Source organism: Hyperolius riggenbachi, chromosome 7 (genome assembly GCF_040937935.1).
Source record: "Hyperolius riggenbachi isolate aHypRig1 chromosome 7, aHypRig1.pri, whole genome shotgun sequence".
Taxonomy (NCBI): Eukaryota; Metazoa; Chordata; class Amphibia; order Anura; family Hyperoliidae; genus Hyperolius; species Hyperolius riggenbachi.
In genome coordinates this window covers 126,458,966-126,482,792 of record NC_090652.1, presented here as the reverse complement: position 1 = coordinate 126,482,792, position 23,827 = coordinate 126,458,966, and the positions used below count along the sequence as shown (strand labels likewise).

The 23,827-nt window shown below is 43.6% G+C and overlaps 1 protein-coding gene across 2 annotated transcripts in view; it reads right to left on the bottom strand.

Moving 5' to 3' along the window:
* Positions 1-23,827, bottom strand: part of POLR3E (RNA polymerase III subunit E) — a 52,486-nt gene that overhangs the window by 23,235 nt on the left and 5,424 nt on the right. The window contains exons 2-14 of one of the 2 annotated variants that reach the window (XM_068244621.1): positions 21,283-21,386; positions 19,907-19,957; positions 18,102-18,179; positions 16,747-16,862; positions 12,090-12,172; positions 10,905-11,012; positions 10,706-10,755; positions 8,540-8,659; positions 7,428-7,513; positions 5,179-5,223; positions 4,876-4,967; positions 1,190-1,310; positions 173-254 (exon numbers count right to left, since the gene is read on the bottom strand). In XM_068244621.1, coding sequence (XP_068100722.1) covers positions 173-254; positions 1,190-1,310; positions 4,876-4,967; positions 5,179-5,223; positions 7,428-7,513; positions 8,540-8,659; positions 10,706-10,755; positions 10,905-11,012; positions 12,090-12,172; positions 16,747-16,862; positions 18,102-18,179; positions 19,907-19,957; positions 21,283-21,318 — 1,068 coding nt within the window. In that variant the 5' untranslated portion in view covers positions 21,319-21,386. Of the gene's footprint in view, positions 1-172; positions 255-1,189; positions 1,311-4,875; positions 4,968-5,178; positions 5,224-7,427; positions 7,514-8,539; positions 8,660-10,705; positions 10,756-10,904; positions 11,013-12,089; positions 12,173-16,746; positions 16,863-18,092; positions 18,181-19,906; positions 19,958-21,282; positions 21,387-23,827 lie in introns of those variants that run through there. The other variant, XM_068244622.1, reaches the window with a different exon arrangement.

Sequence of the window (23,827 nt, the reverse complement as noted above, 5' to 3'; positions counted from 1 at the left end):
ATAGTGTACAGGTAGAAATGTTTAGATCAATGTGTATTTCATGTTACAGACATCCTTTAACACTATATAAACAAGATGAAGAATACGGTGATAGCAAAGGCAGCTAAGCAACACACAGTTTCAACCAATTGTAGCTTTGTACATCATGTATGGTCTTGTAACACATGCTTACAACATAATCTCTCCCCCGACACAAGACCTCTGCTGGGACACCACTGTGTGGACTTGAGGATTCCTTTGGATAGATCACATCACTAGACAAGGGAAAAAACAGAGAAAACATTATTTTGGTTAACAATGCAATATATCAGCATGTCGGATTAGAATTCCATGTCAAGAAGGCAGCATAGCAGGTTTGCAATGAATTCAGAGTACAGCAGGTGCAGGAGAGCTGATACTACGTATAACTGCACATCTGGACCACCCACACTGCCAGAAACCCCCGCAAAGCCCTTACAATGTACGCTACTAGCACTGCCCAATGCCTCTTTCTAGAAAGGTGGGAATAGATGATGTCTGGTCTGAAGGATAATACAATAATATCTGCAGAGATAAAAGGGCAGGCACAGATAAATAAGATGACATTACTCTTAAGCTCCGAACACACGCTAGACAATGGTTGGAAACCGAGCGATCGCCGTCAGTTTGCTATTAAGTCTTGTACCTTCCGCTAGGAGAGGTAAATTTACAAGCTGATGACAGCCGGGTGCTCACTAAAATTAGTTTGGTGGTGCACCCGGCTAAAAGGACCTGGTGAGGAGTACAAGTGAAATAGTCACCGGGAGACTTGGGCGCAGGATACAGACGATATACGGCTTACCCTGCTCCTGCACAAGTCCCGGCGTCGTTAATTACTATGTCCACGTGGATGGTAGGGAATGATGTTTAAAAAAAACAGTGTTTTAAAAGTAACTTCAGCTCCGTCTTCTGACGGCGCCGAAGTTACTCCCTGTGCGCTGCTATAGCCGTAATTCCTATTACAGTCTATGGTGGCGCCAGCTGCGCCCAAATCTCTTGCGCTGGATACATGTTCACCGGGGAGAACACTAACTATGAGCACATTGATTACTGCAGTGCCAGCTGACAAAATTAAATTTCGGATTAAATACACAGATATAAAGTATTGGAAAAGCATAGTTACTTTGACCTGCAGTTTCACTAAACAAACCAGAAAATAGCAGGTGCTCACCTTTTTACAACCCAATTCCCTTGCACCAACATCGCCACCTGCTGTATACATCGGAGAACTGTAATGGATTCTGTCCCTGCTGCCATTAAACCCATGAGGTTTGCAAACGGTATCACTTTAACTGCAGTTGATAAAGAGAGGGAAAGGAATGTTAGAGCACTTTATGGCTACTGAAATATCCTAAAACATTCATCCCAAGGATATTTATACAGTGGAAGCAGCCTTCATGTTTAACCAATAAACAGCGCAATGCACAGTAACAACTAGAATTAACCCTAATTAAAGCAAAACTATTGATACTCATAGCTGCTAATGCTACACATTCAAAGCGCAATGAAAGCTGCCACCTTATGTTATCTAGAGAAAGCCTCATGATATTCTCCTGGAAATGTCCCAGTTTTAAATACTAACCAGCTGTACTGATGTTTCTAATATTTTAAAATGCTGACAAGCAGTAATTAACATTAAACACAGAAATATATTTCTAGAAAACATCTGGCACTTTAGCAGTCAAGTGAGAACTAGTTTATCAATACAGAACACAGTCGAGCTGCATACATACTTCCCTTGGACCCAATTGTTTTGAATGGAAATCTGAAGTTAATACTCATGTCCCCTGATGTTGCCAGCCAATGCATGAAGCCGCAGTCTCCCCCCTTCCCACTTAGTACATGCCCTCAGCTGTAAGCTGGACAGCATGTCTGTACACCGATATCGTTCCCAAACTGGTGCCAAAAAAACTATTTCTAAAAAATAATTTTACCAACTGATAATTTAAAAGGAAACCTGCAGAGGGCCGATAGAAGCCCCAGGTAAGTGTCAGTTTTTGTTTTTTTAAACTCTCCACAGAACCCCTTTAAAGGAAATGTCCAAGCAAAATAAAAAAATGAGTTTCACTTACCTGGGGCTTCTACCAGCCCCATGCAGCCATCCTGTGCCCTTGTAGTCACTCACTGCTGCTCCAGCCCCCCGCTGGCAGCTTGCCGACCTTGGAGGTCGGCGGGACGCATTGCGTACATTTTTACGCATTCCCGCTAGTGCAGGAACATTAACACATACATTTTTACGCGTTACTGGTTCAATGCGTAAATTTTTACGCATTAAACCAGTAATGCATAAAAATGCATGTGTTAATGTTCCTGCACTAGCGGGAATGCGTAAAAATGTACGCAATGCGTCCCGCCGACCTCCGAGGTCGGCAAGCTGCCAGCGGGGGACTGGAGCAGCAGTGAGTGACTATGAGGGCACAGGATGGCTGCATGGGGCTGGTAGAAGCCCCAGGTAAGTGAAACTCATTTTTTTATTTTGCTTGTACCTTTCCTTTAACTTTACAAGTGGTGTTTCTACCAATGCCAGTCACAATACAGTATTAATTGCTTATACAGCCTGCTGACACAGGATTTTGGCCTACTGAATATAAACATATAGTATAGCCTAATATTTTGTCAAATGACACCGCTACCTGAAAAACATAAGCAGATGGAACTGTAGGCTAATTGAATGTTGCTACCGCTGCCGATTCAGTTGAGGGTAAATATCAAATACCATAACCAGGGTAAGATCAGAACTAGTGTCAAATTGAGAAAGTTTCCCTTTAAAAATAACACAATAAGGCCTCTTGCACACTGCAAGTGATTCCGATTCAGATTCCGCTTTTTAATCAGTTTTTACATCCGATTCCGATTTGCAGTTTGCTCCCTGCACACTGCAAATCGGAATCTGAATCGGATGTAAAAACTGATTAAAAAGCGGAATCTGAATCTGAATCGCTTGCAGTGTGCAAGAGGCCTAACAGAGTTGGTAGGATAAGCCTGCTGCAGTCATGTCCTACTAATGGGCTTCCATCTGTCTTCCCTTGCTTTACTGATGTCTAGGATAATCTCCACAAACTCCTCATCCCTGATATCTCTAGGAAGCCCGTGTGCAGGCTCCATCATTCTGTGAAGAGGATAAAGGTGGCCATACACTAGACTGTTTTTACCATCGATATCCAGCAGATTCAATCACTGTGATTGAATCTGCTAGAAATCAATGCCTCAAATGATGCTTGATTGATACATTTCCGCCTGAAGCATAGATGCCACTAGTGTTTATGTCACATGACTCGGAGAGAAGGCACGGGGGAGGAGCCCCACAGCATGGAGAAAAGCCACTGGACAAAGTTCATCGGCTGGACAAGTGAAAACTCTGAGGCAGGGAACACACTTGACAGTTTTCGTGCGCGTTTTCTGCACAGAAAGACTGACAACTCATGTTAATCAATGGGCTAGTTCACACTTAATATGTTATTCGTGCGCAGAAAAAAAACTGACATTCTGCATGATTCTGCACATTATGTCAGTTTTCTCTATCAATTACATCAGCTACTGTGAAACAACGTGTGCGTTTTCCTGCAAGAAACACACTTGGTGTGCAGAAAAAGTATGCAGAAAAACGCCCAAAGAAAACTGTGTTCCCTGCCTCATGCAACACCTGGGGGAAGGAGCACAGATGGAGAAGACCTAGGCATTTAGATAGGTGGTGGCTGAGTGAAAATCTTTGTACAGTGTGTACAGCGGGGGATGTGCTTCTCTGCTGTCAGCGATAATACCTGTGGAAGTAATGCATCTGCCCCAGGCTACAGCTGGACCACAGCGTACACTACACTGTCCCATCCCGCTGGCTGCACATGGTCCGACAGGAGATGGGAACAGAGTCAAAACCATGGACACTTTCTGCATGTCCGTTTCCATCCACTCTCTGCTCCAGTAAAATACAAGGTAAACACAACTTTGCGTAAACAAGCCATTAGTGGCAGCTTACTTTACATCATAAGTTTGCTTTTGTACTTTGCTGATTTGATCTGTACACCATAATTTCCCTGTATTATTAAGCACCCTTAGGCTGGTTTCACAGTGGGACGTTACAGGCGCACGTTAGAGCAGCCTGTAACGCACCCCACTGCACAGCAATGAAAAATCAATGGGCTGTTCACAGTGCCCACGTTGCGTTACTCAGTAACGCTGCGCCATAACACAACGGACAGCATGCAGTACTTTATAAGCGGCAGAGCCGCGTTAGACTGCTTGCACATGCGCAGTAATGTTGGGGAGGAGCGGAGAGCGGCCAGGCACATGGCTAATTAATAGTCACTGCACTCAGTGACGTGCAGTGTTCACTTCCTGGAGCGGCCGTTCTGTGCGGCGATTGGCCGGGCGGGACCACGTGATGCCGCATGCATTCAAGAGTACGCATCACGGACGCCAGAGTGAGCTGCACAACGCGGCTCACTCTGACGTCCACATCAGAGAGCACCAGGCGTTGCGTTAGGGGCACGTTATGCGACCATAACGTCCCCTAAAACACAACGTCCTGGTGTGAAACCAGCCTTAAAGTGGATCTCCAGGTTGCAACTTCAAATCTGACAGCTTACTTGTAAAAGAAAGTTATAGTTACCTGCGCTGCCTTGTCCCTCAAAGCCGTCCCAAAGACCCCACATCAACCGACTTTCGGGACGTGTAAAAATCTTGGGTGTTTTTCTTCAAGAAGGTGGAGTCAGGTGATTCAGGGGTCTTCGTGGCAACTTCAAGGGACAAGGCAGCGCAGGTAACTATAACTTTCTTTTACTGAAAGGTTGACTGATTTTATCTTGTGGGCAGGAGATCTGCTTTAAGAATATGATTCCTCTATACTTGCCCTGAACATACCATTTTTCATCAGGATTTTGATTTGGTCTGCCAGTGGTAGAGTCCTCAGCTGAGCCATTGACAGTACATTGCTAGGAGCAACAGGCTTCTCCCTAGATGACAAAATACAATCTGGTATAAAGCAAGATATGTGTGCTTCACACAACTGTACATTACCGAGGTCAAGACATTAAAGTTAATTAAAATGCAGCTCAAAATATATAAATTGTGAGGTTACCTAATTAAATAAATTTTCCTAAATGTTTATAATTATTCAATGTGACAAAATGAAATAAAAAAACAACAACAAATTATAGTACTTACGTTTCTTCCTCAACACTTGGGGGCATCAACATCTGAAGATATTCACTAAGGCAGGAGACAAGTAAATACATTTTACAAGGTATAACAGAGAATGGTATCAGTCTGACTACATGCTGTTAATACATACAATTGCTTAAAGGGAACCTGAAGCGAGAGGTATATGCAGCTGCCATATTTTTTTTTTTTACGTATTACCAGTTGCCTGGCTAACCTGCTGATCCTCTGCCTTTAATACTTTTAACTATAGACCCTGAACAAGCATGTAGCAGATCAGATGTTTCTGACATTGCTGTCAAATCTAACAAGATTAGCTGCATGCTTATTTCAATGTGATTCAGACACTACTGCAGCCAAACAGACCAGCAGGGCTGCCAGGCAACTTGTATTGTTTAAAAGGAAATACTGTAAATATGGCACCGTCATGAAATAAAAGAGATCTTCCAATATTGATCTACCTTTAAAGGGACTCTGGCAGCTATTGTTTTAACCTCCTGGGGATCGCCTAATGCCAATGGACAATGGCGGCAGCCCCAGGACTACCTAACGCCAATTGGCGTCAAGTCCTGGTGTGGGCATTTGCAGGAGATCGCGCACAGCCGATGCGCACATCTCCGCATAAATAATGGAGCTTCACCATCAGCCTCCCAGCGGCGATCACTGCTTGAAGACTGTTAGATGGCGAAACCTCCATCTATTTACTTAGTGCAACGCTACGATCTAAGGCAGAGCTGTACTGGGGACACAGCCATGTGACACGGCTGTCCCCTCTGTAGTCCAGGAAGTAATCGGCTGTCATAGGCTGCAGCCTATGTAAAAAAATAAAAACAAAAATAGTAAAATTTAATAATAATAAAAAAAAATACTTGTAAATATTTATGAAAAAAAAAACAATGGGGGAGCGATCAGACCCCACCAACAGAAAGCTCTGTTGGTGGGGAGAAAAGGGAGGGGGAAATCACTTGTGTGCTGTGCGGCCCTGCAGCGAGGCCTTGAAGCTGCAGTGGCCATTTTTGTAAAAAATGGCCTGGTCTTTGGGGGGGGGGGGGGGGGGGGAAGCCTGTGGTCCTGAAGTGGTTAGCAATGAAACCGTGCTGTTAATGCTGGTACATGCGCTAGAATGTTCTTGGCCAAAGCAGATGGCCGGGGCAGTCATGTGTACAGCCACCATGTTGCATCGCTGACAGATCCCAGTTCATCTTGTGGCTTCCACTTGGCAGTTCTTGGACCTAAAGCCCATTCATCTGCCACACACTTTGCTATGGTCCTGTCCAAGACCTTACTATGCTGCTTGGCACTGCAGTGCTCTACTGTACAGGTCCACAAGGGAGGGTGGCAGAGTCAACAGGATTGGACCACAGCAACAGACATTTGGCCAGTACCTGGACAAAATATAGTACAGCACTATAAACATAAGCTACGCAGTTATAGATTGATTTAGTTCTGTTGTATATTAAAAATTAAAGAGAACCCAAGGTGGGAATTACTAATACTATTGGGGCACAGAGGCTGGTTGCGCACACTAAGACCAGCCTCTATTGCCCCATCGTGTGCCTCCATGTCCCCCCTGCTCGCCGCTATAGACCCCGCAGTGCTGGCGACACGCAGCGTGTCGCCAGCACAATGTTTACCTTAGCGCTGTCAGTCAGCGCTGCTCCCCCGCATCGCCGCTACCCGCCCGCGTCACTTCCCTCCTATCAGCGGGAGGGAAGGGACACGGGCGGGTGCACCGATGCGGAGGAGGCGGGGGAGCAGCGCTGACTGACAGCGCTAAGGTAAACATTGTGCTGGTGACACACTGCGTGTCGCCAGCACTGCGGGGTCTATAGCGGCGAGCAGGGGGGACACGGAGGCACACGATGGGGCAACAGAGGCTGGTCTTAGTGTGCGCAACCAGCCTCTGTGCCCCAATAGTATTAGTAATTCCCACCTCGGGTTCTCTTTAAAGAAACAAATTATATGCTCATGCATATTCATTTTCTGCGCCCTCTATTCTGAAATCACAGGTAAGAATCGGTACACAGATACAGAAGACCGGGACCCCAACAGTCACATAGTATTCTGTAAAGGCACTGCCACTGGTTGACTGTGCCTCTCCAGAATAATATGTATTGTATAATATAACAGCATTTATTTTTCAGAATCTCTCATTTTTCTCCAGTACTGCAATATAGCCAAAATATGATTTTGACAGATCCTCTTCAAAACTGGATAAAACACTATTTTGTGCAATTCGTAAAGATAAAATTTACCTGGGCGATTTTATTAATTCATTGCTTTCGGTCATGCCAGGGTTCTGGCATAGTAAATATTGCCTTTCATGTTCAGAACGACTGTCCTAAAACAGGAACAGAATTTGTAGTTAGAAAGCAAAATCATAATATGTAAAGATTGAGACAACAATAATGAATGTTATTGTACTTTCCAGCTGTCACTGCTGTAGTAAGGTTGTCACTGTGCTTTAGCAAAAACTTGTAATGAAAGAATGATATAAGGCTTTCAATATCTGAGCAGTTGCTGCAAAATGTGTGTGTTATGCGAGTGTGTGTAATGGCTCCATCAGGGTCCTCACCCCATCGTCTCTCAGAGTTCTTTTGACCACTAGAAAGCGCAAACGCTATCGATTTGCGTAAGCGTTTTGTTGGCAAATCTGCGCTGCATTTTTCAACAATTAACATAACTCATATACTCTGCATTGGAGCCCAAATGCTCACAAAAAAGTTGCATGTTCTGCATCTGCGATTTCCAAAACTACAATTGATCTAGTCGGCTCATCCTCATTGACAGTAGCCAAGCATTTTTGAACCGGTGATTTTTAGAGCTTCAAAAACACATTCAAAATCGCAACAGTGTGCTGTGCCCCAGCCCCAAAATGGAAAGTCACTAACTGGGAAACTAAACACTTTCCAAAGGATCCCACTCTGGATGTGGAAAGCCTCTAAAGATAGAAAGGCTTTCCTCATCCTCCTCGAGGCCACCAATCCAGTGCTGGGATCCTCTGGAAGTTCACGAGCGCCCATAAATGAGTGCCACTGCCCTGCACAGACGCCTTTCCCCTGCACAGTAAAATTGAGTCACTTGGGCTTGAGTCAAACTCAATTGGCTCAGTGCAACTGTGCAGGTGTCCTAGGCAGCGTGGCCACATTCATTCACAGACGGGAGCTCGGCCACGCTTTCTCTTCAACAATGGAAGAGGTTCAGGGGGGTCCCAGCACAGGATCGCTGGAGGTGATGGTGAAGCCTCTGGGTTATCCACAGGCTTCTCTCTACTAAGGTAAGTATCCATTTGGGGCACTTTTTCCCCTTCAAGTACACTTTAATGTTATAACAGAGAAGGCCGACACTTGAAGATGACTTGTCCTACCTTGACTCCACAGTAATGGAGATGTACCCAGGATTCCTCCGCCTGCTTCTTCTGCAGGAACTCATAAGACTGTGCCCTCCTCTGTTTGGCTTGCTCTGTCTCTGGACGTGAAAAACGGACCTGAAATGATTCCATAAGGATGTGTTAGAGACGCTCCAGTTTATATCTTGGTCAACACAACATGGATAAAAAATGATCCAGTAAATTTAAATCAGGCATTTTCTATGTGTCTAAGATTAGATCTCTGCACTTAAAGAGAACCTGAGACGAAGCAAGGAAAAGAATTGATACTTACCTGGGGCTTCCTCCAGCCCCATGTAGGGGCGCACACAACCGAGCCTTTCATCCCGACTGGCGTGACTAGAGACCTAATACCGGGCGAGATTACAGATGAATGGAGCAGTCGTGGAGGACAGCGAGAGAGGCAACAATGTACATGGGGTTGGAGGAAGTCCCAAGTAAGTATCAGGACCCTTTCACACTGAGGCAGAGCGGTAAATTTACCTCACCCCACCGCAGCCTAATAAAAATCTATGGGGTAGTTCGCACTCCCCCACCTTGCGGTACACTGCACCGGAAGTGCCCTAACGTGCGTCTATACCTACATTACTGCACGGCTCCTGCGGCAGAATGGAAGTCATGTAAGTCTATGGTAACATGCGTGTATTTAAAAAAAACCAAAAAAACCCAGTTTTTAGCATTGCGCATGCGCGGACATCATTGATTGCCCAAAAGGAAGTGAGCGTCACTCATGCAAATGCACTGGATGTCATAAGCAGCTGCTTAGCAACTTGTCCCAGCTATATAGTTTCTCCTGTCACATACGGCATCAAATTTTGAAGACACCCGCTATTTTGCTCTCAGGTGACAAGAGTAAGATCGAGTGAAATGGTTTGTTATGCTGTCCCCTTGTGGCTTAGTGGAGCGGCAGGATGACAAAGAGCTACTATGTGTAATGGGATATGCTAGGACATAACCGCCACCAAGTCACCACTCAAAATTAACAAAAAGCAGAAATGTGAGCCTGGATCTGCCATCCTACTAGCTGCAATAGCAACTGCAGATAGACAAGGCATGTAGAAGAGTGAACAAAAGAAGAACCACATTACATTATATAACAATATTGCTATACAGTTTTAGTGAAAATGGGATAGGCTTTCTGCTGTTGATTTTGGAGACCTGGAGCACAGAGATCAAATCCTTGCTGGGATTGGAATGCCTAGGAGAGCTGTGGCTGCTGATTAACCAAGGTTTTATGCATTTTGTATTTTCTCGTTATTTTCCATCCTCCCTGGCTGTATACATAGCCCATTATGAGACTTGTGCTCAAATACTGTTGTGTATGCGTATTGTTTTTTGTTCGTTTGGATTTTTTTTTACATGCTACCTGCTGTGCTGGATTGGATTGCTTTGTATATTTCTTTCTTAAACTCTCAAACTAAGTTAGTTGTGTGGATTAAAGTGTAACTGTCTGGCATAAAATCAAATATCTGTTCTTTATTTTTATCTGGTAAACAAGTAATAAGGATGCTAACCATGCAATCCAAAAGTTAAAAAATTACTCTTTTTTTCTCATCCATAAACCACCATTCCCCAGTTTCCTAGCTCTTATTTGGTACATCTGTCGCACAATGGAAGTTGCAGGGAATGCTGGGTTTTCTTTTTTTTTTTTTTTTTTTTGCGCTTACTTTCCCCTCAGATATAGCTAATGCAGCCTGACTGGCTGAAGCCCTTTTCCCTCCTGCTTTCCCCTCCTACACACCTCTGTTCCACTGATTGGCCAATATTTCTCATGTTGAGAAGCTGAGAAAATCACTCAAAGCTGGGTGGGATTGTCTGAAGACTGGGACAAGGGCAGGCAATGCATACACAATCCGGCAGAGGAGAGTAAGGGAGGAAACGACATCAAAATTGGCTTCAAGATAGGCACAGTTAAGATGGAAAATCGTAAGAAGGAGTTTCTCTTTTTTTACTATAAATCCCTAAAATAAAAAAAATGTGGACAGTGCAATACATATGCTATGTAAGTAAAGCAAGTATTTATCTACTACTATATGTGTTGTTGTTTCTGAGGTAGTATGGCTGACAGCTCCTCTTTAAAAAAAAAAAAAAAAGTAGCAATAGCGCTAAATGAGGCCAATACATGGGATATCTTGTCAGACTTACAGTGACTTGCTTCACGTCTTCTTCAACTTCATCCTGGGAGGAATCTCCACCTGAAAAGAAAGGTATGGAAACCATTGCAATGAGACAGATTTAAAAAGTAAACGAAAAGATTTAAATTTTTTCTCTTGTGAGTTTCCAGAGTTCTGTGGCTTATTCCACATTCTAGTGAACATGAATACCACCCACTGGCATGGCTTACCATCATTGGCTGCCTCTCGCTCCCTGAATTTCGTATCTGCTTTGTCCAAATACGTGAAACTGGGACGCATCTGGAGAATCCCATGTAAAGGAGTCACGTGTAATTCACCTGAGGAGAGATAAAATGCAGGCATTGCTCAACAGTGAGCTAGAACAACACTTAATACAGCACGTTTATCACAGAACTTTTTACCAATAAAGGTTTACATGTTTCTTAAAGCACAGCTAGACCCAGGCAAAAAAACAAATAAGAATTAGCTATACTCAGGATTTCTTCCAGCCCCTCATAATCTATGTGGTCCTTCGGTATCTTTTTTCTCAGTTCCTTAGAGCTGCTGTGGTCTCTTCTTTAAAAGTTCTGTCCCATCTGTGCACCTTATTGATCACAATCCCAAGCAGCTTGGCATGGAAACTGTGCCCAGGATCATTCTGCTCATGTGGGAGTTTGGGAAGAATTGTCACCATGCATGTGCAGAGCGCTCCAGGACACAGCTGCTGTGCACAGCCGCACAGGTCAAACATTCCAACAGGCCAAACATGCCTTATTATGATTCGTTTTTAAAATGAGTAGGTCTTAAACTAATTAAATGGAACGGACAAGAACGGATCCAATTTTAACCAATGGATCCATTTACATTGGTCCATTCCGAACGGACTGCAAGTTCGGGTCAGCTGCGATTTTTCCGGACAGACGGATGCGTCGCATTGACTGCATGCTAATGGAACAGAGGGTCACGGATAGAAAACTGAGCCTTTTAAAAACGGATCCGTAGCACGGATCTGTTTTTACACACATTAGTTTTCCATCTGTGCCAGTGTGAACTGTGCCTTACTGTATTGGGAAGCTGCAATTCAATCTTCTTTTATCCATTATAGAATAGCTTAATCTGTAGTTAGAGGAACATGGAGGCTACCATATTTATGGCCTGTCTGTGTGTACCGATTCACTAAATAATAGTCCCAACAAATGTACGCTATACATTCTGGCTCTCCTACTCCACTGGATGCATGCTTGTTGCAAATGAGGGAATCAAACTGCTGCAATGATGAAGATGGCAGCCTCGATATTGCTCTCACTTCTGGTTTCCCTCAGCTAGTTACACAGGGACATTTCCAATGGTCAAAGTGTGAATCAGCAGTAAGCCATGAGATCCCATAATATGTAAGCAATGTAAACAGAACCCACCTTTCCTATAGAATGCAGCTGCATAACGAGACGTGTTACTGGCAGCTTGTATTGATGAAAAGGTCTGCTTGTCCATTAGTTTCCTGTAAAGGAAAAAAAGGAATATTACAAGAACATATACCGGTATACTATAGTACTGAAACATTTCCACGAATGAGGTTTTATAATATATTATGAACCTGGGGAAATCAATACATGGGAGCTATAACTGCTGAAATTAGCTTTTTTATTTTTCAAAGAGCATCTCCACTTTCCCTTAGAAATATAAATATTCCTTATAAAACCATCTCTATGGAGATTCAAGCAAATGTAAAGCCACCTAAAAAAGTCAGATACTCACCTATGTAAAGGGAAGGCTATGAATCCCTTAGAGCAGAGTTCCCCAACAGTACATGTTTTGCAGGAAACCACACACAATCACAGGTAGGGTAATTAGTGTTGCAGCAGAGCTGATTAACAGCAGAGTGCTCCTCAACCCTTGAGAACAGGATTGAGGAACACTGCCTTAGAGCCTTCCCGGTCCACCGATGTCCCTCGTTGAAACTCTACGCATTCGGGAGTCTTCGTGAAGCTTCAGAAGCACTTGCACACATGCACTGTATGGACCCGCTTGTCCATACAGTGCGAGTACTCCCAAAGTTTCCCTAGGACTTCCGAAAACGTATACCACTAGTTGGCGGAGTAACTTCAACGGAGGGGCAGCGCTGGACTGAGGAGAGAGAGAGAGAGAGAGAGAGAGAGAGAGAGAGAGAGAGAGAGAGAGAGAGAGAGAGAGAACACTGCTCTATGGGGTCCAGAGCCTTTCCTCTACATAGGCAAGAATGTATTTTTTTAAGTGGCTTTAGTTTTGTTATGTTAACAAGCTGCATAACAATGACATACATTGAGTTTTCATTTGGATGGCTCTGTATCCTTCTTATAGCATACCTGGGTGAGCTGTTAGTCAGCTGTTAATTAGATGGCAGTGATTACTCCCAAGTGAAGCATACACATGCCAGCATCTGCACAGAAGTAAGAGCTATGGGCACTGTGGAGTGAAATGTGTCATTGCAATAAACTAGTGGTACAGAGTAGCCGGATCCACTGGGATCTTGTAGCTCAAAGGGACCAAAAATCATTTTTCTAAAAAAAAAAAAAAAATGTCAAGTATGAATTTGCCTTTACATTTAGGCCCCTGTTACAGTGGCATTGTAAATCTGTGTTGCATTACGTAGTTTTACCGCAGGGTAACGCAACGGCAATAAAAGGCAATAAAGTTTAGCACACTTACGGCATCGTGTTGCGCCTGAAGTGCCAGATCAGACGCCAAGCTGATGCAAAGCCAACAGCACGTTACCAGACTTTCGCAGCGATAGAAGCAATGTAAATCAATGGGTGACGCAGAAATTTCAACGTGTTGGTGGCGGTGCGGCACGCATATGCAGAACAATAGAAAACCAGCAAGGAAACCTGGGAATCTCTGGGAGTACGTCACTGGGACAGGGGCGGCACTATGCATAGGACCCTGTCGGTGCACTCTGCTGCAGGGTCTTATGTTAGGCATTTTGTGCACTGTGATGCGACAGGGGCGGGACATTGCACTGCAAACACACAGGCCAGGTGTAAATCTTGAAAAAGAATGGAGATGAAGCACTCTATGGTGCATTAAACTTTTAATACAATCAAGGTAATTAAATTAAAATCAGAATTACAAGATAGTAGCGAGTAGAAAGCATATCGCACATATTGGCGTCAATTCACCAGAGAGGATTTACTAAGAGAAAAAGGGTAGGTAGTTTATCTCATGAGGTATTTTAACACTCTGGAGTCAATTCACCAGTGTGAGAGGACAGAGAGAAAAGTGTTCGATAGCAGGGGATAATGGAGAGATATGCATGAGGAAAGTGTGAGAAAGCAGAGAGTTAGGTAATCGGTATTAATGATTTACATGGGATACTTTTCCTCTCTGTAAGCTTGAAAGTGAAGCATTGTGGGTAGAGGGCGGAGTTTTACCACTACCTGACCAGAGTATTCCCGCCTTTTACTGCCGGATCATATCATAAATCATATCACGAGTGAGTCTGAACTTCTTCACCACCTCTGTCTCAGTAAAATTATCAAGAACTGTTCTCTCACGAAAAATACAAGGGGCGATTAAACAGACCCTCCTCCTGCGCCTTCGTCTCCTCATAATAGAAGCAAGCTCTAAGGCCTCGTGCACACCAGAGCGGTTCGGCTGCGGTTACGCTTGGGTAATGTATTTCAATGGGCTGGTGCACACCAGAGCGGGAGGCGTTTTGCAGAAACGCATACTCCCGGGCTGCTACAGATTTTGGATTGCGCAGGCGTTTCTGCCTCAATGTTAAGTATAGGAAAAACGCAAACCGCTCTGAAAAACAGCACTTGAGAGTGGTTTGCCAGGCGGTTTTTGTTACAGTAGCTGTTCAGTAACAGCTTTACTGTAACAATACATGAAATCTACTACACCAAAAAACGCTTCACAAAACCGCAAAATGCTAGCTGAAACGCTACAGAAAAATAAGAAAAAGCGTTTCAAAATCTGCTAGCATTTTGCGGATCTGCAGGCGGTTTTTGGTGTGCACCAGGCCTAACAGAGTAAGCTCAAAAGGCTCCATCTTCCACAGCAGCAGCTGCTGTGTGAAAACCACGATATCTCCAGGTTCATTCAGGGGATAAAGAGATGAAAAAATAACGAATGGACACACCCCCTTTCTTCCCTGGTGAATTGTGATTTGGAGAAAAACTAACTACTAACTATCACTTATTTATCTCATACTTATCTCACATTTATCTCTTGCATTTCTCTCTGTCGATATTTTCCCCTATACTTCTGGAGAATTGCTATTTGGAGATATCACAGGAGGTAAATTACCTCCCAAGAGATAAATAGGTTGGTAACCTCTGGTGAATTGACGCCATTGTGCTAGGTCCAGGTCTCCCTCAGATAGAGGTAAACCTCCTTTGCCTTTAATTGTACTGTGGCCAGCAGAGCAGCTCCTTGTGCAAGGATCCAGGTACCAACTGTGGGGACCGGATGTCAACATTGCGTCATCAGATGACCACATCTGATGACCTCTTGGGTCACCTGACGAAGGCGGTGTTCCGCTGAAACACGTAATGATGCAATTGGCACGTTGACATCTAGTCCTCGCACTCCCACCGGACGTATCTGGATCCTTGCATAAGGAGCTACTCCATCTCCATTCCTTTTAAGACACTCTGCACTTTTTTTCCAAAAGACATTTGGAGCAGCAACTGAGTTTGCATTCAGACAAAAATAACCATTGGAGGATGTCTTATGGAGTGCTGTCTACTTTGTTGGTTCTTTGCTACAGGTGTTAATCCTGCCTTAGCATACTGTTTTTGTAAGAGGGCTTTTTGGTCTCTTAGTGATTCTAATAATATATCTTAGTGGTTCTCGGTCACCATGACCTACCTGGGTACTCTGTAGCACATCACATGAACAAGTCCCACCACATAGAGCCGTATTAACCCCGGCCATTCATTGATGAGGAGAAACAACTTCAAAATGGTTGCATACATGATAGAGTATGGATGGATCCCCCACTCTTGCACAAAGCGGCGTGACTGCCGCGATACCGGTAGAGAAGTCTACCGGGGGTCTTTCCTTCATTCTGGGCATCTCCCTGGCCTTATCCTCATCCGGGTCACGTAAGCCTCTTCCTTTTGTTTGCCACCCATGCTGTTAGGACGGTCTCAGCATCATACCACACTATTATTCAGCATCCATGGGTTGCTATTGGGCTGATCTTGTATGGTATGTATTAGCACGTTATGCACTTTTTTCCACAGGTTGTTTACTGTCATTTATATGTCTTTTGATCATGGTTTATACAGTATCTCTGCACTTTAGTATGTATGGCTTTCTGAACCCGGGTTCAATCCCTGTGGCAGCTCTTATACTGAGCTACCCAGGTGATATTATTTATTTGCTATTACAGCTATCAATTGTGATCATTTCCTTTATGGATCTTTACCAGTGAGATGAGGTGCTCTTTTGGTTTTTAGATGTTTTTAATTTTGTTCTATGGTGCTATGTGATGATTATTTAAATAAAATTGTTAATACCTTTTGAATCTCAAGGTGTGGTGCTATATGTGGTCATACTTCTTGCTTGTATACATGATAGAGTAGTAAGACTGTAAAAATAAGCATGCTATATAGCCAGTTCAGGGAAATTAGGAAACTCTTCCTGCAGTTCTGGATGTGTCTGGCATTTAGGGACAGAAGGGAGGATTTGTATATTCAGCAGTGATGCATCATGGTAGCTCATTCTTGCTCACCTGAAGCTAAATAATAGCAAATACATTCTGTTGTTAGAATGCAAAATCATATTTTGCAGTAAACTAGCGCAGCTAAAAAGATGTGAAAGGAACAACGGATTTTACTTCATACTTTGTGGAGACTTTTGCATCGGTGAGACAGAGAGAAAATTATTTGGGGCATGTTTCACACCAAGCCTTAAACTTCCGCCAAATTTTTCAGCAAATTTTAATTTCACTTTACTGCTGAGTCCTGTCTGCCCCAGCAGGACCAGGGCTGGGAGAAGAGTCCTGAGTCACAAGCTGTAATGATGAGCTAGAAAAATATCAAACCGTGCCCCAGAGATCTGGTTACAGGTAGGCTGTAAACTTACGTGGAATAGGTGCTGGTCTCATCAGTGCAAGTGCCATCAACATTAAGTGCAATTTGTTCTCCTTTGCTGCGACAATAATTAGGACTGCCAGTGTTAATGGCCATGTCCATCTCCACCTGGAAAAACAGATTTTTATCTTATTTTCTGTACAGCACATGACATTGAAGGCTTTGTACCGTGTACTACAATATGAGAGAATAAGCATATTTTGTTAAAACTCAGGCAAATAAACTGTAAAATGGAGCATTCCCTCTATGGGACTGTGTGAAGGGAGATCTACGTTCCATTTGTGCAGTCCAGTCTCTGACAGGATGTAGATTTCACCTGTTGCTGCATGCTCCTGCCGTGATCGCCCCTCCGTCGCCACTAACCTTCCATGCAGTGGGCAGAAGCCAAGGCCCTATGATCACTGTGAGCTGATCACAGAGTGATCACTCTGTAACAATAGAAAAAAAATTGCTTTGGCCCTTAAAGGAAGTCTGAAACGAAGAAAAGAAAAAGAAATGTATTCATACCTGGGGCTTCCTCCAGCCCCTTTCAGGCTGACTGGTGCCTCCCTGTCTTCCCAGGCTGCATGGATCCTCCGCTAGGTGTCCTGGTAATGCCACCAGTCAGGGGTGTGTGTGCGCATATGTGCGCGTGCCAACTTCTGCCTGGATTTTGACTACACTCTGCCTGCCTTATTTGTACAGTTTCACAATTTTTAAAGGACAACCGAGGCAAAAAAAATAAACAAATGAAGTAAACGATTGTATCTATTTTCCTTCTATTAAAAATGACTTTTTAAGATATTCCTGTTTTATGTTTAAATCTAATTTTTAAGTTTTAACTGTTTTGTTTTTGCTCAATGACACATTCATTGAAGTATGCCAGAGCTAAAATCTATGAACTACTGACCCTTTTAATCTCCTACCTGCTCTCAGAAGCCATTTTCTGCTAGGACAGTGTTTCATTGTTGGAATTTCTTATCAGTGAGGGTCACACTGTACTCACGACTGAGTCAGCCATTTACATACCTGATATTTAACTCTTTCAGGCGGGGAAAAAAAAAAAAAAGGAACACAGAATAGTTATGTGTGCTAGGCACTGTACATACCCATGTCTATCATCATGTCACCTCGGTATTCTTTAAAGTTTAATCATAAATTTAATTAATTCAAAAAATTTGTCTTCTAGTCTTTTATTTATACGCAGGATGTCTACCAGGCTTTTGTTCTGGCATATTTTGGTGAATTATGACTTAAAAATTGGAGGCCTAAAATTCTTGAAAAAAAATGTACCGCTTTTGACTTAATTTCAGACAGAAAAGAGGCCAGAGCAGCCCCATCCCCAAAAAATGAATGTACCTATTTTACCTTCTGTTGCTTTGGTTTAATCCTTGCTGCCAAATGTGGAACTCCATCATATGTCATCGATGCTGGGCGGACCGGGTACTAAGTAAATTAAAAAAAAATGTGGGTTAAATTATATAAGACGAAAATTGCTCAAACATGTCTTAAATTGTTAGGGATAATTTACACTGTTGTGTTTTGACCCATGCACAGAATACACAGGAAAGACATGCTTTTGCCTGTCTCTATCACACTCCTTTAATGTTTCTGTGTGCTGTATTACAAAGCAGCAGTGTACATTTTTCCACATATTGGAAATGCATGGTCACAGTTTAAAGATGCCCATTCATTGTATCCAGTAAGAAAAAAAAGCACATGCACCATCCGTCTATTAATACAAGTGGTTTATTCACTGTAGGTCAGCATACATTACAAGTATCCATATTGCTGCATTATTGTGCCGTGGGTGGTGGCATCAGGTGCAGCTGTGGGAGTGGAGGTGGGTGGCGGACACTGAAAGAGGGCGCTATGTTCCACTACAAGTGAAAGACAAAACCATCCAGCATAGGACAGAGATAAGCCCCACCCCTCCCAAATGTCACATCTATCACGTTATTGGAGCTAGATGCAGAGAGATCACCACTACAACAATAGAGGGGGGTGGTGGCCTGTAGTGTTTAAAATTCCCCACCCAATGTAAAGCATGCAAGCCCATACATTACTTGATTTTCCATCGAAATGACGCAAACAACTTTACCGGGTGATCAAAAACAGTGTGGTTGATCAAAAGTAAATCGACTAGTGGCCCACACACTGCAAGCGAGACCCTGGCTATTCTCCTTCACTCACTGAGCTGAATGTTGTTGTGCCCCGATACCAAAAATCAACTCTGTGTTGATCAAAGTCATGTGAACATTAAACTAATCCTTTATGATCGACTGATATTTTACATCCTGCTCGATCAAGTACATTTGTCAATTCGAACAGATATTTCCATCAATCGAGGAAGATGGTTCTCCACCAATCCAATAAAATTAACGAACAGGTAGATCGCGTTAAGGAAGGATCACACTTGCCAAAATCAACACTGTGAAAATGCATGGCAAAATGAAAATGATGTAGAGTCCCAGTTATCCAGAACTCAACTAACTTGCACAAATCACCTGCAGTCCTCACAGTGGTGTAGGGCCTGTAGGCTAACTTCTTAGGCTGTTTTTGGGCTCTGCTGTGCTTAAAGACTGGGTTCCTTAGCTCCGCCACGAATAATATACTTTCAGTCACTGTATTTTAAACATTTAATTCAGAGCTCATCGTATGTATATAGAGTGGGGTACAGTACTGTATTAGCTAGGCCTATTTTTAACATCGAGTCTCAAGCAACCAGGAAGCACACTTATCCAGCAACAGCCAATCCCCATCGGTGCCGGATAAGCTACTGTATAGCTTAGGTAAGCTCTCATACTACGTTAAAGTGGTAGGATTGAACAGGATTGTATGATACTAATTAGGTAAAAGAGGCGCCCTGGTGTATGATAAAAATGTTTAAAAACAGTTTAAAATCGATAAGGAAATGAGGTAGCTTATCTCAATGAAGAAAAATCTTTGTGGTACAAAAGATTTTATTAGTAATTGCACAGGCAACGCGTTTCGTGGGTCTGAGCCCGATTCCTCAGGCCAATAACAGTGCCAAACCGAATGAAAAGTCCAGCATAGGGAGCCTCTCTGTATGGTGAATGGTCATGTTAAAATCCTGCTACATACCACATTACAGAACTGGCACCACACGGTACCCAACTGCACACATTATAGGCAAATTCCAATAAGAATACCTGAAATAAGTAGAGCTTCTCCGCCAGGCTCTTAGCCAGGAAAACATCCATCTAAAAAAAATAAATAAATAAAACTTCCACTTATGAAAACAGCAGAAACAACTAAAACAAATAAAAAAAAAAATATCTGGATATTTCATATTTTTTTTAATTTATGAAGTGACAAAATATTATGAAGCTCTGTACAATAAAAAGGGGTGCACATGATAACGCTACATACAGAAGCATAAACTGATTCATGAGAATACACAGCTCAACTAAGCTTACAATCTAGAAAGTGAAGGGACAAAGTATACATCAGGTAGGTACACACAGAAGAACATGATAACCGACCCTGTTACACTAGACATGACAGCTGCGCCTGTTACTTGCTGTACACAATCTCAATTGAAGTGGCCCGATGGGGATCAGGATGTGATGTCTCGAGCAACATCACTGGGCCAAGGCTGTGCAGATGCATACTCAGCCAGCACAGATGATGCCATCTGTTGCAATGCAGGGGAGAGGGGGGTTTAGAGGGTCGATGAAGCAGCACAGACATGACGTGTTGCAGCAGGCGGGGCAAGCGCAAAGCCATGCTATCAGCAGAGATGATACGCATGGCAGATCACTGTCCGGGAGGCCGGTGCACCTTTCAGCGAAGGTGGTTGCTATCGGCAGCCTCAGCCAACCCCAAGTTCTGATCGCCAAGACCTTCTAAACATGTTCGGGCCTTTACACAAGAGATGTGACAGCCACGCATGTTACAAATGGGGAGATGCGATGACCACACCTGTTAGTTGGGGTAATGTTGGAGGCTGCAGCCATTATGTATGGGGACAACTCAAAATCCAAGAGGTCTGCACACTCCATGTTAAAAAAAGCTGTTTTAATTCACATAAAGGTGCCCATGTCCATTCAGTAAACCAACAAACGTTTCGAGGCCACAGTGGGTCCCCTTTGTCAAAGGATATTCAGAATGATAACCTCTTGGATTTCGATTAGACTGCTAATCTGCTGGTGGTCCAGCACCTCGCAATCCTGTATGGTGTGCGACTCCCAGAATGTAAAAATTATCCGACTCCTCAGTTTATTGAAACCACCGAATCCGACTCCAGGTACCCATAATTGCTCTGACTCCACAGCCCTGTATTCCACATATCCACAGACGTGGCTGAGCCCCTCAACAAAACTCAAAGCCAATCTCATTGAGGGGTTTCTACAGTAGCTGTAGCAATCCACAACATTTTGGAGACAAGGTCCCTTTGAATTTTGATTTGTTATGTTCTGCCCAGTCTCTTAAATCCTGGCAATTGAATTATCAGCCTGATTAAGTGGATTACAATTTATTTGCATCGGAAAAATATCCTACACCTCATACAAGTACATTTCTTTACCTCTTGTACGATTGGATCGTCATCTTCACTTTCCATACTACCGCAAGACGGACCAAAAGACTGGGATCTTCAGGCTGCCGTGCAGAAATGGGTTCAATCCTAACCTAAAGAATGCAACAAACATTCTAGTACAACTTTTGTACCTCAATTGTTTCTAAACAGAAATCCAAAACAATCAATGACAATTGTTTTAAGTGAAAATATTGTAGCCCATTACAAGGCGTAAGGGTATGACAATTGTGTATGAAAACCTGGCCAGCACACTTCCAACATACGGAACCGCATACACCCGTACTAGGACTGCTGCTTGTTCAGGACTGTACAGTTCAGGGATAAGTCTGTACAGAAGCGATGCTTCCCAGCAGGCTAGTGACATGTTCTGTTGTTATGGAGAGGGAAGGATGCACAATGAGCAGCGCACAACAAAGTGGGTTCTGGCTGAGTAAATAGGAGAACAATGAGCTTGGGGGTTGGACGTTGCTTAAGATTTGGCGTGCTGCATCCTAAAAAACAACTAAAGTGCGAGAAATATGGAGGCTGCCATATTTATTTCCTTTTCAACAATACCAGTTGCCTGGCTGTCCCGCTGATCTATTTGGTTGCAGTAGTGTCTGAATCACACCAGAAACAAGCATGCAGCTAGTCTTGCCAGATCTGTCAATGTCAGAAACACCTAATCTGCATATGCTTGTTCACGGTCTATGGCTAAAAGTATTAGAGGCAGAGGATCAGCTGGGCTGCCAGGCAACAGGTATTGCTTAAAAAGGAGCTGTCAGCCATATTATCTCAGAAAAAAAGCACATATATAAGTATATAAATACTTGCTCTACTTACATAACATATGTATTGCACTGTACATGTTTTGATTTTAGTGATTTTTCTACAGTAACAAAAGAGAAAATCCTTAGCATTTCCCATTTTAACTGTGGCTATTTTGAAGCCAATCCTGATGTCATTTCCTCCCTTACTCTCCTTTACCTGATTGTACATGCATTTCCCGCCCTCCACTATAGAAAGTATATTGTCTCAGCATGAGAAATATTGGCCAATCAGAGAGGAACAGAGGTGTGGGAGGGAAAAAAGGAGGGAAAGAGGCCTCAGCCAATCAGGCTGCATTAGTTAAGTCTGAGGGGAAAGTAGAAAAGCAAAAAAAGACAACCCAGCATGCCCTGCAACTTCCTTAGTGCGTACCAAATGTTGTGTGTACCAAATAAAGGTGGCCATACACTGGTCGATTTGCCATCAGATTCGACCAACAGATAGAGCCCTCTCTGATCAAATCTGATCAGAGATGGATCGTATGGCTGCCTTTACTGCAAACAGTTTGTGAATCAATTTTAGCAGGATACCAATCACAATCTGTGGTGGTGCTGCCGCTGCCCCCCGCCCCACATACATTACCTGCTCCGCCGGCGCGTGTCCCCGCTGTCACCTTCTCCGCTGGGCTCCGGCTGGCTTCACTTCTTTCTGTCCGGGGAAGTTTAAACAGTAGAGGGCGCTCTACTGTTTAAACTTCCTGCCGGGACAGGAAGAAGTGAAGCCTGCTAGACTCGGAGCCCAGCGTGGAGACGGAGCCGCCGGTGACAGCGGGTATACGCACCGGCCGGATCAGGTAATGTATTGCCGCTGTATTGCGTTGGTCGTCCGGCATTTGAACGCCGCTATCGATGCACTCCCGACCCGCCGGCGATCGAGAAAAATCTTCAGCACGGACGGCTCGACAGGAACAATTGATTTTGGATGGAAATCAATCGTTTGCGTTACGATTTCACAGCAGATTCGATCAGTGTGATCAAATCTGCTGTATATCGGCGGGAAAATCATTAGGTGTATGGCCCCCTCAAGAAACAGGTAAACTGGGGAATAATCATTTATCAACAAAAAAAGTAACAGTGATTTTAACTTTTGGATTGCCTAGTTAGCATCCTTATTACTTGTTTACCACATAAAAATAAAGAATTTTTGATTTTATGCCGGACAGTTACACTTTAAAAGGAAATAAATATTGCAGCCTCCTTGGCACTCTTGCTACAGTTGTACTTTAAAGGAAACCTGAGCTGAAATAAAGACAAGCATTTATACTTACATGGGGCTTTATCCAGCCCCCTGTAGGCTCCCTTGCCATCCTCCCAGCAATTCCGTTGTCCCACAACCAGCTCCGGTGAATTCTCCAGTCGTACTCCACTGTGCATGCACAATACTGGCCCCACACCCCCTTCCCCATTGCGTTCCCGTTACTGAGAGTGTGCTGCACATGGACAGTTCACTAAGGCTAACTGCAGAACACTGTGATTGGGAGCACGTTTAACCAGGAACACGCATGCACAGTGGAGCATGACTGAGGAATTTACCGGAGGAGCAGCCCGGAAGGATGATGAGGGAACCCACAGCCTACAGGGCCCTGGAGGAAGCCGTTTAGAAGTATAGATACTAGTCTTTATTTTATCTCAGGTACACTTTAAGTCGATGTCAAGGGAACTCCTGTACACATACTAGGATTCCTGGAGCTGTAGTGACAACACCAGGCCGGATACACTGTGTATTC